The sequence below is a fragment of the Anomalospiza imberbis genome, chromosome 2 (genome assembly GCF_031753505.1).
Source record: "Anomalospiza imberbis isolate Cuckoo-Finch-1a 21T00152 chromosome 2, ASM3175350v1, whole genome shotgun sequence".
In the NCBI taxonomy this organism is placed as follows: Eukaryota; Metazoa; Chordata; class Aves; order Passeriformes; family Viduidae; genus Anomalospiza; species Anomalospiza imberbis.
In genome coordinates, this window is record NC_089682.1 from 53,817,487 (window position 1) to 53,832,897 (window position 15,411).

At 43.9% G+C, this 15,411-nt stretch overlaps 1 protein-coding gene across 7 annotated transcripts in view; it reads right to left on the bottom strand.

The window, feature by feature from the left end:
• The window catches only part of LSAMP (limbic system associated membrane protein), a 981,452-nt gene that overhangs the window by 25,008 nt on the left and 941,033 nt on the right, over nt 1-15,411 (bottom strand). For all 7 annotated transcript variants that reach the window (XM_068181115.1, XM_068181112.1, XM_068181113.1 and 4 more), the window contains one exon: nt 3,640-3,774. In XM_068181115.1, coding sequence (XP_068037216.1) covers nt 3,640-3,774 — 135 coding nt within the window. The remainder of the gene's footprint in view (nt 1-3,639; nt 3,775-15,411) is intronic.

Genomic DNA, 15,411 nt, shown 5'->3' on the forward strand with positions numbered 1-15,411 from the left:
CTGTTTGCTGTGGCTCTTTTCCCCCCTGCTCCTCTGCAGAACACAGCTCTTTGAACTTTCCCTAATATACAACATTAGCAGGAATCCTTACATGTGCTGAATAAAGTTCTGTCATAAATGCACAGTCATACACAGGCAAAGTTAAGGTTAATGATGGACTTCTGCAATTTATTTCTATGTACCTATAAGTCTGTAGTTCACATGGGCTTATCAGAGAGAAGAAGATGAGAGAAAGATTTCATCAAGGGTAAAGGAAGACAGCAAAATTAAAGGAATAAAGAAGGAATTTAACACTAGCATGAAAATTGTATTCCACACAAACTCTTTGCCTAATGCCAAAACTATAATAAGAAAGGACTGAGGCAACATGTATGAAACAGGAATACATTAATGGCTTAAAAGAGAAGAACTTTAGCAGAAACTGTGGGTGCGACTCTGACAGCCAATGTTGAGACATTTCCCTTAGGTATCCAAGGTTATAAATCCTGATCAAACCTTCCTGGACATGGTCCTTTGTGAAAAGCTCCAGAAGGGCTTGCTTGTGACTGCTCTGCCTGAAGTTTGCCCTCAGCCCAGCACGGTGCTCCCACCTCTGCTTACTTTGATGTCTGAGCATTGTGCCATGGGCAAAACAAACTTGGAAGATATATTGGTGTGCTCTGCTGGAGCTTGGTCTCAGTACTGGCTGGATAGCAGGTAGGGGAGGCACTGGCATCTTCAATCCCAGCCCCATGTTCAAAATATTAAGCGATAAGCTTTACATGTTAAAAGGCAGAATTATTTCCACCTGGCTGCTGAGAGGGATCAAGGAATAAGTGCCTTGTCTCTCGTCACTAATACTTGCATACCCTGAGATTACAGGCCTGTGACTCAGAAAGATACTTTGCTGAGACTCAAGTTACCATGAAACACACTCTGCCATCTGTATCTGTCCCAGAACTGAAAGGCCAAATAAAAAAATAATAATAAAAAAAGAAGTAAAACAGATTGTGTCAGTGGAAGAAAAGAAAATAATTCTGTTTGGAGAATGTAGGGAAGGAAATTTAAAATTTGTTTGTGAACACATTAGCCATTTCAATATGATCCCTTCCCTGACCTTAATCGGGATTTTATGCAGGGCTTTAGGGATATTGCAGTGTGCCCTCTAACATCATAAATATTAATAAGTTTACATAAATAGGCTCCTACATTCAAAGGCTTGGGTTCATGTAAATGTTTTAATTTGAAAAGGAGGAGGGATAATAAAAGGATAGTGAAGGTGATTTTGTAACCATTCTTATTTGATTTTTTGGTTTGAGTAGTCTATCTTCTTACTGTCTACAGTGAGACAATCCTTTCCATTTCATGAATCTGGTACAAGAGGTGAGTCACAGAATGTATAGGCACCTTTCCATGGTCCTAGAAAATTATTCCAGCAAGTGTCTTCTTCCCAGCCTGCTGCCAGGGAGCCCAGCCCCTTGTCCTGAGCAGTCCCCATATTCACCACTTTAAGGAGTTGGTGCAGTGCTCTCCCGGGAGAAGGGGCAGGTGGCAGTCCCAAACAAACCAGCCTATTGCACCTGGAAAGCAGATGCTCTGTGTGTAGCCGTTTGCTTCCTGGGAAGTCAGGGGTGGGTTCCCTTTAGCTGTTCTTCTCCCACTCTCCCCAGGCCTCAGTTTCCCTGTCTGTGATGTGCCAGGGCAATTACGTGGGAAGCCTGAAGGTGGTAGTGTGAGATCAACGCAAAATGAGATGCTTTCTCCTGCAGTCTGAGCTGACAGTGCTCCACAGCAGATGTTAAGAGATGGCCAGGAAGCTCCTGAGGTTGGACAGGACCCATTTTTCAAACTTACTGTGGTTTTCCCACTTTATGCTGCTTGTGGTGTTGTTTAACAAAGCAGGATGAGGAAAGATGTATACAAATATCTAGTTTTCATTCCTCTAATAGGACTGGTTTTTATCCTGCTTGGTCCTCATAGTCTCTTAGATTTATTTCCCTTTCTTTCAAAAGAAAAAATGTGTCCTTAAGGAATTTTAAGTTGCTTACATTATGAATTCCACCACATATTAACATCACTTTTTCATATTTTTCAGCAGTTAAAATGTTTAAGATCTTACTGTGGCATAGTTATTATGTGTTGAAACTAAATCAAAATCAAACATTCTGACTTTATACAATCTGTTTCAAACACATTAAAACACCATTGAAATTATGTTTCACGGAAATGTTTGAAACTATTAATTGATTCTCATGAAAAGCCTCCAGTTTATAAATTCAGCTATTTTTGACACTTCTCTACTTTCAGTGCAGAAAATCTGCTACTACAGTTCATATTAATGCCAAATTTGGCCCATGAGGCAGCTGATACTAAACCACTGCCACCCACTTTCTAAGGGAACTGTAAAACCCACTAGATTCAGAAGATGCTGCAGGGAGCCTATAACCTCAGCTTCTTAGCAAGACAGAAAAGTTGATTTGATGTGATGGCCCACATGGGACCAAGGGAAAAAATGAAGAGCAAGAAGGGTATTAAAAGGTGCTATAATCACCTACAGTCAAATTAAGACTGGTATTACCTGAAACCTTTGATGCCATCAGCTCTCTGCCCTAACCTGCTCCCTAGCAATTCTATTTGTGAATCAAGGCATGAATATGCACCCAGAAATATGTCTGTAGCCATCTCCAATTTCAATTTAAGTTAATATTCTTGTTTAAGTCTCAATTTAAACCGAAGAAGGTCGGGAGAGGACATACCTCCCATTCATCCATCCTTGCTGCAAAGTTATTAGCCTCCCAGCAAAGAAACAAAGCAGGTACATGGTGATAGCTCATTTTACATCACTCAAGTGCCAAATATGAGCCACACAAATATGGTGGTGGACATATACATGTGCAGGATTAAAGAGTAACATCAGTTTGAAGTATCTTGTGTTCCTGTGAGGGGAGCATGCCAGCAGAGTGAAGTGGACATCTGTCTAAGCACATATGGGATGGGATCCATGCCCCAATCCACATGTGTGGAAGTAAGCCACAGCTTACTCTGTGCTTTTAGGGGATTGCTGTATCCTTTGGCCAAAACCCCCTTCTGTATTGCACTGGTGCACGAAGAGTCTTTTAGACAGAGCTTTAAACTAATGACCTGAAACCAGCATAAAAGTTAAGTTTTTGCACCCTGTCATTAGCACGTGCCTCTGCCCTGTGTCCCCTGGCTGTGATAGCCGTGTAGGCTGTGCAGAGATGGCTGGGTGCAGGCAGGCATGTGTTTGCTCTGAGCCAGCTGAGCCCTCCCTTATCTCTGCCTGCTGCCTTGGTGAAGCTTCTCTTCACGCTACTGTTCACCCGAATATCAATGAGTGAAAACAAGGCATTGCCAGCATTTCGGAGGGGAGAGACGGGGGCAACTCACAGCTCTTTCTCTTTCTCCCTCTCTGTCTGTCTCTCTGTACCACACTTCCCCCAGCCTTTTCTTATATTTTACCAGGTTTAAAGCACAAACTGTACCCTGTGGCAAGTGTCTGATTGCAGACAGTTTTCTCAGTGCCCTCTCTTCAGATCGTATAATCCGAGCCCAGAAACTGTTTTTCTGTTTATCCTGAAGTAACCCTCACCTGTGGGCAAAGCTCTCCCTGTTGCCCTGCCCCAGCTGCGATGTACTCACAGTTCACAGTGACCCGGACTTGCTTCACGTCTGCTGAGGCAACTTCATTGGCAGCTTTGCACTCGTACTTGCCCGACTGCTCTCGTGTGATCCCCAGGATCTCCAGGTACTCCTCCTCACCTTCAAACTCTCTGCCTGGTAGGACAGAAAAATACAGAGAATGGTTCTGTTAGGCTTTCAGATTTAGGAAATTGCTATGGAGGAACAATCACAACATGGAATCTGCAAACAAGCAACAGTCATGAGCCGTTTAAAGGTTATTTCAGAAGCGGCTGAAAACTGAAAATCTGGAAGGTACCATACAGGTAGTACAATACGTAGCATCTCCCAGGCTGCCCAGGCTGAGAAGCAAAATCTCCACCACGTAAGATCAGACTAAGTTCACTAGTGTGATGGCTGAGTACCACCAGAGGTTAGTCACACTGTGGGTGATGTGCTGGTTCAGGGCTAGCTGGGTCCTCGGATGTGTTGTCAGCACCCTTTTCTCCACTGCAAAACTGTGAAAAATGTCTTTCTGTCTCCCAGAGCAACCACCACCCTGAAGTGCCATCGATCAGCTCAAGCTACCGTTAAACACAGCCAAACTGAGAGAAACAAACCGCAATTTGATCTGCAGAGACCAATAATCATCACGCATCCCTGAGCTACCATACATATGAAATGACACATTTAAACTGTGCTGCCTCACTTACACACTTTGGAAAACAGTGACTTGAGTGTCAGTCGGGGTTGTGGATGGGGGCAGCAATTGGGGGAGGTCTGTGGCCTTGCTTTTAATTCACTGTGTGACCTTGAGTGAGTCACTCCTTTGGTCTCCCTCTGTAAACTGCAGCAAATAGCCCCCCCTCTCCCATCACCTCTTGGTTAGAGCAGGGCAGTGAGGTTAACCCATGTAAAACACATTTCATTCATTGCATGAATGTTGCCAGGGAAGCATCAAATATTAGGATTGGTATATCTACCCTATTTCTTTAGAAAGCCAAGTAAGGCACCTCCTGGAAAGAATCTGAACCAATTTCCTCCTCTCAGAAGGCTGTAAGCACTGCTCTGCAGCATTGGAAATAGCAAGCCCCAGTTGTGTGCGTGTATGTTTAGAGAAATCAGCCCCCAACCCTAAAAGGGTAAAAGACAGATTTGGAAAAAAAAAAAAATAAAAGGTCAGATCAAAAGAGCTCTCATTCAGGTTCCACAGAGAGTGGTCAGATTTTCCAAAAAACTCTCTGCCCAGAAGGTATTTTCTGCTCAACAGGTGCTGAACACTTCTGAAACCATGCCCACTTCACAAAAGTGCAGTTTTTGAGAGAGTTCAAATAGTGCCTACTGTTCACCTTGGTTTATGGCATTGCATGAAAGCAGTGGGTAAGTCTGGTCTCTGGAGCTGAACTTCCCATGGAGGCACCTGCAACAAATCCCACCCCAGAAGCACAGACTTACTGTAGTGTCTTGGCCAGGTCAGCCTGGCCACACACACTGGTGATGCCAGCTATGTGCAGTTCCCTTCAGCATCAGAGAGGAACTTCAGAAGCTACAAAATCTGCTCAGAACTCTGTCCCTTACATAATTATTTTTTTCCCTTTTTTTTTTTTTTTTTTTTTTTTTCCATTTTTACAGGCAATTTTCAGAATCAATCTAGGAGAAAACCAACCCCCGTCACGGAGACTCAGCATGGAAACAGCAGTGTACCTATTAAACTCATGTAAAGACAAGGGCTCCCCCTCTCTTTCAGCAGGGCTAATCAGCAGTCCCTTCTTCCAGCTCCTACCAGATGTTCAGGTAGTGAAAATCTTGTTGCTGTGTCTAAAATTTACAACTGCTTTGTTTTTTGCATTCCCCAACAGTCTGCTGCAGGACCTTCCTGCATGGCAGCAGCTTTTTGCACAGGGCAAGGAGGCAAAGTTGGCTCCTGCTGCCAGGACATGGCTCAGTCCTCTGCACTGGGGCTGATGCTGTGAAGGGTCAGTGGAGAAGGAAGTAGGGTGGGATTTTCACAGGTGTTTTTTGTTATTGGAACTCATGAATATGTTAGGGAGTCCTAACCACAGTAGGACCAGAATTAGGTGAGTCTCAGAAATGTGGAAGGGACTTCAGTCACCATCTAATCCATTCCCCAATCTCAAGCAGGATACATGAGTCATGTCATGGACACAGCCATCCTCTGCCCTCCAGCAGCAGAGATTCTGCAGCCACTCCTGACAATCTGTTCCTGTGCTTTGCTGTCCTTACCACTGGAGCAGTTTCCTGAAGTTTGACCTGAGTCTCCGTTGCTGCAATTTAAAGCTATTACTTTTGTCTTGGCCACTACCGACAAAAAGAGCAAATCATTCCCTCCTTCCCTGCAATAGCCTTTTATCAACTTTTAAATCACTTAGTTCCTCCCTCAGTTGTCATCTTTTTTTTTTTTTTTTTTTCTTTTGGCTGAACATTGCCAGCATCTTTCAACCTTCCTCTGTAGGTGAGGCTTTTTTTGGCTCTTGATCATTCTTGTTCTTTGCTTTTAGACTTCTCTGACAAGTTTACATTTTTCTGGATGTGTGATGCCCCAAACTGAACACAGCATTTCAGATGAGGTGTTACTGTGGCTGAACACTGCACCATTCTGCTGTCTCTAGATGCAGCACATTGTTCCTGGTTTTGCTACAACAGGGATAATTTCTGTTGGAGAACTCTCTTAATTCCCAGATTCTCTTATGGCATATTGTTCATATTGCTACCTGCTAATAAAGCACTTTAAAAATCCCACCCCCAAACTGAGCTGACAACCAACACTCCTCTCCTTTCACAGCAGCACTCCCAGTTGGTAGGTCAGTGAGTTGACTGGAAAGTTAATCAGACATCAGGGAAAGACTCACAAAGAAAAGGTTAAAACATAATTTGCCTCTATTTTGCAACTCATTTGCTCTGCAATTCTGCCTTGTTTATACACAGGGTTCATTCCAAGTGGGACTTGCTTCTCCTGCAATTTGCCCTTGTCACAAGACTGTCACTGTAATGAAGACAGGGTTGAGGGTGACTTAACCAACTCTAATGGAGTGGCACCCTCATTACGGGTGCTGTTAAGTCTGTCAGAGAACTACATCAGTGGAGCTCCAAAGTAACCTACAAGGGTAGATACTTCCCCAAGGGAAGATGTTTTTGAGCTTCTCCCCTGCATACATACATACACTGGAAGTGTACTGTGTACCACGTCTGGCAGGAGAGCTTTCACAGCTACACAGAACCCCTCCCAAGACATGATGAGCTACTGGCTTGCCCAGTGGAGTGCCCTGGAAGTAAGTGAAAGGCACGACTTCTGTTCTAAAGGGTATGTCAAAGACATCAATAACCCTATTCAGCTCCTCATTCCCCTGCTCTAGGACACACATATAAGCATAACACTTCAGGGAAAGTTTCTGTGACAGTATCTTGCTGTATAAGTGGTAGCACTGTTCTTGTCTCTGCACTGGTAACCCTGAGCATCAACATTTTGCTAGAAGAACTGAGCTGCTCTCAATTTCAAGACAGACCCTTTTACTTGCTGCCTTGTCCCCTCTAAGAGCACATTAACAATTTCTAACAAAAAACATTTATATAAAATTGAGGTGTTGTTGTACAGAGCAGGGAGAGAAAAGATGTATCACAGTGTGTTAGAGAAATGTCAGATTGTGATATCTTGCAGAGAGCTGTAGAGATGTTTTCACTAATTCACTTTGGCAGCCAGATTAGGTGAGTCATATTAACTCTAACCTCTAAGGCAAACAGGGGGTGGGGGGAGTAGGAACAGAGCTTTATACATTGAGTGAATTTACAAATGTTTCTGCCTAGGAGCCTGCTTTGGTAGGGAACTGATGATTGTCACTATGCAGTTTATCAAAGAAGGGAGGGACAAGGCTTGGACAATGCTCTTAAGTACTGATAACAATAAACATATTCTATTAGGTGAAAGAGGGACTGCCAACTTTTGGCAAGAGAGCCACTCCATTCCCATTAAGAGAAGACATTTGCCTTGAGCAGATTATCAAGGGATGAAATTCTGACGGTACTGCCAAAGCTTCCTTGCTGACAAGGGTTGTCTCCTGGCTGTTCTGCCTGGTTCAGTACAGCCCTTTCCCAGTGAGGATCCTTTCAGGTTCCCCTAGGTGGATGAATTCTCAGTCAGTGCAGCTCTTCCCATCCTAAACCATCCCCTTGCATGACTGTAGGCAACCTGCTTCCCTGCAGGATTTTTGTCTTTCACATGTTCATAGTTAGCTTGGCTCGTTGCTACAGCCCCATTAAACACCATCTTGCCAAGCTGTAGCTCCTTAACTCTATCCCAGTGAATCAGAAAGAGGAGCTTTCTGCTCTGGAGGCTGGAGATAGAGAGAGCACAAGACCAGGAGGCTTGACAATCAAACCAAGAGGGAACGACCCTGAGCAGCGCGAGCCAGGCGGCTGCTGCCGCTCGGAGCTGGCAGAGCCTTTTTTGCAGAGGGATCTGCGGCAGCAGCTTTGATGTGTGCAGGAGGAAGGCTTTGAAGGCCTGCTTGCCTCAGCCACATTTCCTATCCCCTGGCTTCCTAATTGGACCCAGTAAATAATGAAGCTGAACAGCAAATCTGCTTGGCTATGCTAGCCTGCTGGCAAGCAGCCTTCCTTTCCCCTTACCCTCTGGAAATAGTCTTGTACAACCCCATTGGCTCTGCATATTGTCTTTGTTGGTGTGCATACCTGCCTGTGCTCTCATATAGATATGACATATATATATATATATATATATATATATATATATACACATATATATTCTGTATTTTATATACTGTTTATTTTATTATACATAAAATATATATGTATATTATGTAATTATATGTATATATATGTGTGTATATATATATATATATATATAATACACATATATATATAATGTATTTTATATACTGTGTATTTTATTTGTTTTCACATCTATAAATCCACCTTTGTGTACAGAAACACAGACTGACATGTTCCCCAGGCATTTGTGGGCCCTTCTCACCTCTACCCAAACGGCCCCTTGCACTGCCACACACCATTACTCTTTCCTCAAAGGCTAAGTGCTTCCTTTCTACAAATGACCCACACCCAGTCAAAATCCCACTTGTACTGTGTGCAGACAGCTCTTTCAGGTAGTCAGGGCCAGCAGTGCATTCAGTCACATTCTCTACCAGAGAGGCCTTTCCCTTCATGCCCTAGTTTCTTACATCTCCAGAGGGGAAGCTGATCTCCAGAGGTGCCAGACACGTTTTGTTTCATCTCCTCTCCTGTCCGTGCATCCAAGACTGGGCTTCTTCTTGTGCAGAAATTACTTCAGTTGTCTTATTTTTTTTAACACTGCTGTGGTCTGAAATTAAACTGAAATTTAGATCTGCTGAAAGTATCTGTTTGCATTTGATATGTGGAGAAAGAGATCAGCCACCCTGCTCCTGTGTTTGTTTTCCCTCCAAGCATCTTTGTAGTTGTGAAAAGAGGGGAGTGGAATAGGTTATGCATCTTTGCTGGGCATAAAACAAGGTGCAAGGAGATAAAAAAGATCGGAAATCAATGAATGCCATTTGAAGTTTTTTGTGTGTAGCAACTTCTATTGCTGAACTTCAGGTTTTGTTGTCTCTGTGCTCTCCATTTAGTGTTTGAGGTTTTGCTCACCTAACTTTCCTCCTTCCCTCTGCACCTTCTATTGCCTAGGAACAGGCTTCTGAAAGACAAAAATAGCTAAGGGAGCCTTTGACATGTTTTTTTTGTTTTACCTCCAGCTGAGGGTTTTCTTGTTTTTTAATTCAAAACTTTGAAGTTTTCATTTATCAGTACCTGTCTCCTCAGCCATCACAGATTCCAATGAGCTTGTCGTCATTTTTTCCCATCCCTTGGTTGAAGAGGCTTGTTTTTAGTAAAGAGATCAGTAGAGAGAAGCAGATGGTGGATAAGCAAAGGGACAGCTAGTGCTACAATGCTACAGTGAGGAAGGCAGGCAGAAAAACTAGAGTAGCAGGGGAAGTGGTGAAAACGGGGAAAGCTTGAGCAAAGACAAAAATAGATGGAGAAAAAACAGGGAGAATGAAGACAGGGAGAGCGGCTGGGAGAGAGAAACACAAAAGATGAGACTTCAGTGACTGAGAAAAAGAGAAAATTGTATTCAGCTACTGACAAAGAGAAACACACTGAGACAGAGCGAGTGAGAAAGACGGAGGTGAGACAGTGGCAGACAGAGAGATGTACAGCTGGGAGAGAAGCATAGCTATCCCTTGTGTAAAGGAAGCAATGAAATAACAACTGCCAGAGGGACAGGAACAGAGGGGTCACATGTAGTAAGGCAGTAATTACTCTGTTTAAGCAGCAAGGCACAGCAGGGTATTTATTGTTTAAGCTGGCCTCATGCCTCCCATGCCCTCAGGTTTGTAGCTATTACACATAAACCAAAAAACTAGAGCAGTGCCAGGGAGGGCTCTGGCCTGGCTCTGGTTTCATGAATGAGAATGAGTCAGACCGGGAGGAAACACTCTGGCATGGTTTCCCCTGGTGTTCACCAGGACTTTGCTCATCAGCAATCACATTTGCACCTTACATGCAAAACTGCCTGCCTTGCCTCCCGAGCCAAGGCCAGTGCCCAAGGAGCTCCCTGGCTGGGGGAACATGAGCACCCACTGGCATGAACAGGGTTAAGAGAACCCATGATTTTTATGAGCTCCTTCTTCTCAAACTCCACGCATCCAGCATGCAAACAAAACCCTCCAGGCTGAGAGCAGCTTCCCCAGACTGAACAATGTCTCTGTGCTCTCTCTCGGGACAGCACTGACCAAACCACTTGGGACTGTTTGCCCATTGCTGACGGCTCTACCCAGGAGCTGGAAGCCAAAACCTGACAGCTCAGATGCAGTTTGCATCCCGGCTGTGGGTGCGTGTCAGTGGGGGTCATCTGCCTGAAGAAGCCTCAGCATATCGGCTCTATGTCTGAATTTCCACCCCCTCTTTTCTATAAACAACCACTAAGGGTCATCACACTCTCTCACACACAGCCCTAAGTCTGGGCATGGAGCAGGTGTGCAATGTACTACTTCATGTCAGCAGCTGATTCGATTTTCCATTCAAAATCCACATGTGAACACCAGAAAGAAAGTGAACCATCCCCTGAAAAAAAATCCAGACCCATTTCAGGTCAAAGCCCTCTGTTGGACCAGTGGCTTTCTTCTTCTCTTTGCTGAACCAGAAGAAGGAATAATGTTCTGCCTCAGTTTGAGATATAATTTAAATCAGACGATTTCATGTTGAAGAAGATCACAGGTTTTTTTTCCTCAAGATTACTTACTGAATTTAGCCCAAATTTGTTAACACTTTTTTAAATGAACACAAACAGCATTTTTTTTTTGATAGATTAATTACTCTTGAACAGAACTTGGCTGTGAAGCCAATGTATAAAGTAAATTATAAACCATGAGGTAAATTAAGTCATGTAATGTCACAACTACAATACTGTACTCCCTAAGTGTTGCATACTGCAATGCAAGTTGTCATGACTATGCTACCAAACACTAAGCCTTAATTTTACTGCCAAGAAAATGACATATAAACATGAACAAACCAATAGTTGCACCATTTCTGCATCACAAAATTTTTGCCTGCTGCCTTTTGAAGGGTACTTTAAAATAACATGAGGTAGGAGTCACAATCAGCTAGATGAATGAATGAGATGTCACCACATGTTTGAGAGCCTTAGGAAGGTAGGGCTTGGTAACTCATCAGGGCTGCAAGGACAGTGCTGGAGCAGCTAATGAAATGGAGGTTGAAAACAGAAAGTCAAACAAAGAGTCACAGCTGAGGCGCAGGACTTGTTCGATGTGCACACGTGGATGGCAGCACACCAATCTCGCTACCAGCAGTGTGGTCAGCACTGCAGGGTCTTGTGCCCTTTTCCTCCCCCACCTACAAGAAGAGGATGGGCCAGCACTTGCGCCTGGCAAGAGGAACATCAGGGTGCATTTGTGGGGGTGTGGGTGTGTAATCAATAGGTCTATGTTTCCCGCCGTGCTAAGCAGAAAATGGTAATGCAAGCCCAGAGTTGATGCAGGGGACTGAGTTTTCTTGCATGCCATGGACACTTATGAAAGGCATAAAATGCAACAGTTGTTACAGTCTCTAGTGACTCTGTCAGATGGTTTTCTTTCATTTGGCCTCATGTACTCCTTTTCCTACAAGATTTCTTATTTTGGACAATGCGCTTGTGCTATTGTTGTACAGTTTGAAGACAAGTTCCTCCTCACAAACACAAGACCAAAGAAAAGACTGACAGCAACAAGTCCCTTCTGGGGCAAGAAGTCTGACTGAACTGTATAATTTCTGTTGTGCCAGTGAAGAGCAATGATGGACTGCAATGCAGTCCCTAGTTTAATTCCACAAATCATTATGTCAGCCGCAGACTTCAGGGAAACCTCGTGCAATGGCACTCACTGGTACCAACTGTGCCAGTTGCTCAGTCTAGGAACTATAGGGGTTGGTCTGTGTTTGGTGGCATCTTTAAAAATCCTTGTTATGTTCTTTACAAAGTTTCTTGTATCTTATATAGCACAAGACATGCTCAATAAACTATTGTGCAAGCATCAAGTAGCTCGCTTTTGTAGGCATCCACCCGAATGTTTCCCTTTTTTTAAATATAAGGTGTTTGTTCCCTTCTGTCCTATGTCCACTTGCACTTCTTGGGATGAGAGGGTAATGATGAACCCAGAACTTTAAGCTAACTTTAAAATTTTTTAAGAATTTGACAATCCCCTCCTCTTCAATGATTCAACTTAGCCCACAGAATTATGTTCTTATATGTTTGAAACTTGGAAGAAGTCTTGAGAAATTACAAATTGGCACAAATTTACTTGAATCGGGAAAGAGCATAACTCAGAGGCTTAGGCATTGCTGTGGCTCTTTCTCTGTAAGCTGAAGCCAAACACTTCATGACCAGACAACATGGCCCCTGAATCTCCTGTCCTTTTGCAAGATGGCAATTCCTGTAGTTCATCTCTGTTTTCTTTGAGGCTTCTCTGAACACCAACTTCACAAACAAAACCTAAAGACTGGAATTTCTGTATCAGCCTGGATCTAGCCACTCTGTTTTTAAACTGCTGTAGTTTTCAACTGAGGAAATGAGGTCAAAGAGTTAAGCCACCCCTTAGCAAGATTTACCCTTTCAAAAACACGCCAGAGTGTTGTGATGCCTGGCGCCAATATTTGTATAGGTGGATTAGCTTCTTGAAAAATCGTTTTGTTTGCTTTTCTGTTGACCCCTCTCCTTGCTGCAATGTTTCTCAATTAGATCCAGCATAGTAATTTCCTTACACCATCCCCCATATCTGCTCCTGGTGGAAGAAGAAAAGGGAACACTTTGTAGGGAGCACAACAAGGGATCGGGAGATGAGACTAAGTAGCTGAATTCAGGATTCAGCAGGCATCAAATATTGCCAGTATCAAGGTGAGAATCACAGAGGTTTGAGGCAGGGTGGGGTGTGCCAGGAAGAGATTGTTTGGGCTCACACACTGCAGAGACTTTTGATCAATTGGGCTGGCTCCTGTGATATTATCATCTGAGGTGTCTGCCGTTGATTCATAGTGATAGCACTTCAGATAAATGATTGCTTCGGTCCAGGATATTTAATTCTTATGCATTTAGCCACTCCCTTGCTTTCCAAAGAATAAAGTCTCTCAAACTTGCAAGGCAATGGCTGTGAAGGGGAAGGAAGGCATTTGCTCCATGCCTAATATTGCATCTTGGGTAGTCCTACAGAGAAGGCAGGCAGAGAGGAGATACAGACCCTGGTTTTGAGGTCTTGTTGCTCCCTGATGCAGCTACTCCCATTGCTAGTGCAGCTGTTGGCCATCAGCACACTTGAAAATCCTGGCTGTGAAGCAGGGTTTCTCTCCCATATATACGGGAAAAAAGAAGGGAGTCATCAGAATGGTAGAAAGCAGAAAACTGTAAGTAGAAGAAACAGTATCAAAACAACTCCTTTCTGACTTCTTACAGCTTACCCCATAAGTTTAGGAAGGGGTCTGAAGACAAACCTAAAAGAGGTTTCATTGCCTTCATACCAACTCCTTAATACTTGTTCTGATGATTACATAAAATTTGCAACAACTGTAACCGTGCTGGCATGAGCAGACCATGGCCAATCATGTCAATCAAAATGTGTCTCACTAGGCTTTGCCTCTCTGAATCCCCCTATTACCATCAGGGACAGGAATCCATTTATTTCTCTTCTCTCAACTCCCCAGACACATTTGGTTCCTGTGGGAAGAGAAATGTCTTGCTCCCACAGGAGCCCAGTCAGACAAAAGATACAAGAAAATATGAAAAACCACCCGTGTTATGTTGAGAGCTCTTTGGCTCCTTTCCGCCAAGCTCCCAGTGAGGCAGGGGTCTCATTAGAGTGCCTTTGCAACTGCACACCTGTGAGAATTTCACTGGAACTGAAACAGCAGTTGCTCTAATTAAACAGCACAGAGCAGGCCACCTTAATCAGTGCCATGATTTCATCTTCCTTGAGAAGAGAGAGGAAGAGGCATCAAAACTGATAAGAGAGAGGGAAGAAGGTGAAATGTACTCAATCCTTGGTTCCTCAATTTCAAGCACTAAGGGATGTCTCTCATCTCTGTAAAGATTAATGTGAGCTTCTGATGTCATGTTTTATTAAATGGCTATATAATAATTGATATTTGAAAGTAGAGTTTCCAAAAGCCACTAAATGCTTTAACAGGACAAGACCATTTGGCTTTCAATGGCTTTTGTGCCTGTAAGTCACTCAGGTGCATTGGAAAACTTCACCTCTACCCTTTTATTCAAATCAGTGCCTCATTTACTCCATCAGTGTGACCTTGCCAGTCTGTGTAGCAGAAACCAGGGGCAGGGGTGAAAACCATAAGCCCTCTAAGGAGAGGGTCCATGTTTCTTCAACCTTGGGTGGAAGGAGGAGGTGCCAGCAGCACACAGCCTGAGCGAGAAATCCATCAGCTGAGGAGCAAGTACCCAGACACCAAGGACACCTAGGAAATAACAGCATGATAATTCCTGTTCTGACTCTCCCAAAGCCTCTAACAGGGAGGCACATCTGTCCCTGAGACAAGGCACACAGACAGGCCAGGTAGAAATGCTGTTGGCAAGCTAGAGGGCCAGTGGGCCAAAGCTTAATAAGAAAACAGCAGTGATTTGTCTCCACCACTATTTATGTTTCAAGCACATGACAGGTTGTCAGTGGAAGTGAGTGCTGCTAAATTTACTGCTTCTCAAATCCCTGCCACAGTTGCATACTTGACAAGTCACTTCATTTGAAGGGCTAGGTGTTGGGCTGGACTTTCCTCCCCTGTGCTCTCCTTCAATGAAAACCACAAACAGCTTTCTTTACACCACAGACTGATCCCCCTGGGGGCTATGATATCAGGGTGTGAGTTTAGAGAAGAGGGACATTCCCAGCATATTTATTTTTAACCCTGATACATGCTGGTCTTGTTCTGGGCCACTTGACTGCAGATGTGTGTCTGACAGGACACACACATGACTGAACTGAACAAGTAACAGCTTGGTTACAGCACGGGGCATTCAGAGAGAGAACATGAGAGTCTGGTGAGCATGAGTGAGTACCAGCTGGTGTGTGGGCAAGAGCTGCCGAGCATTGTAAGGAAAGCAGTGCCAATGGCTGTGGGGATGCAAGAGGAAATGCAGGTGGGTGAAAGGGTGCCTGGGGATTAGACTGCACATATGTGTGCATGTCTACAGGTGGTGGAAAAACCATGTGGAATAATGGGTGTGAG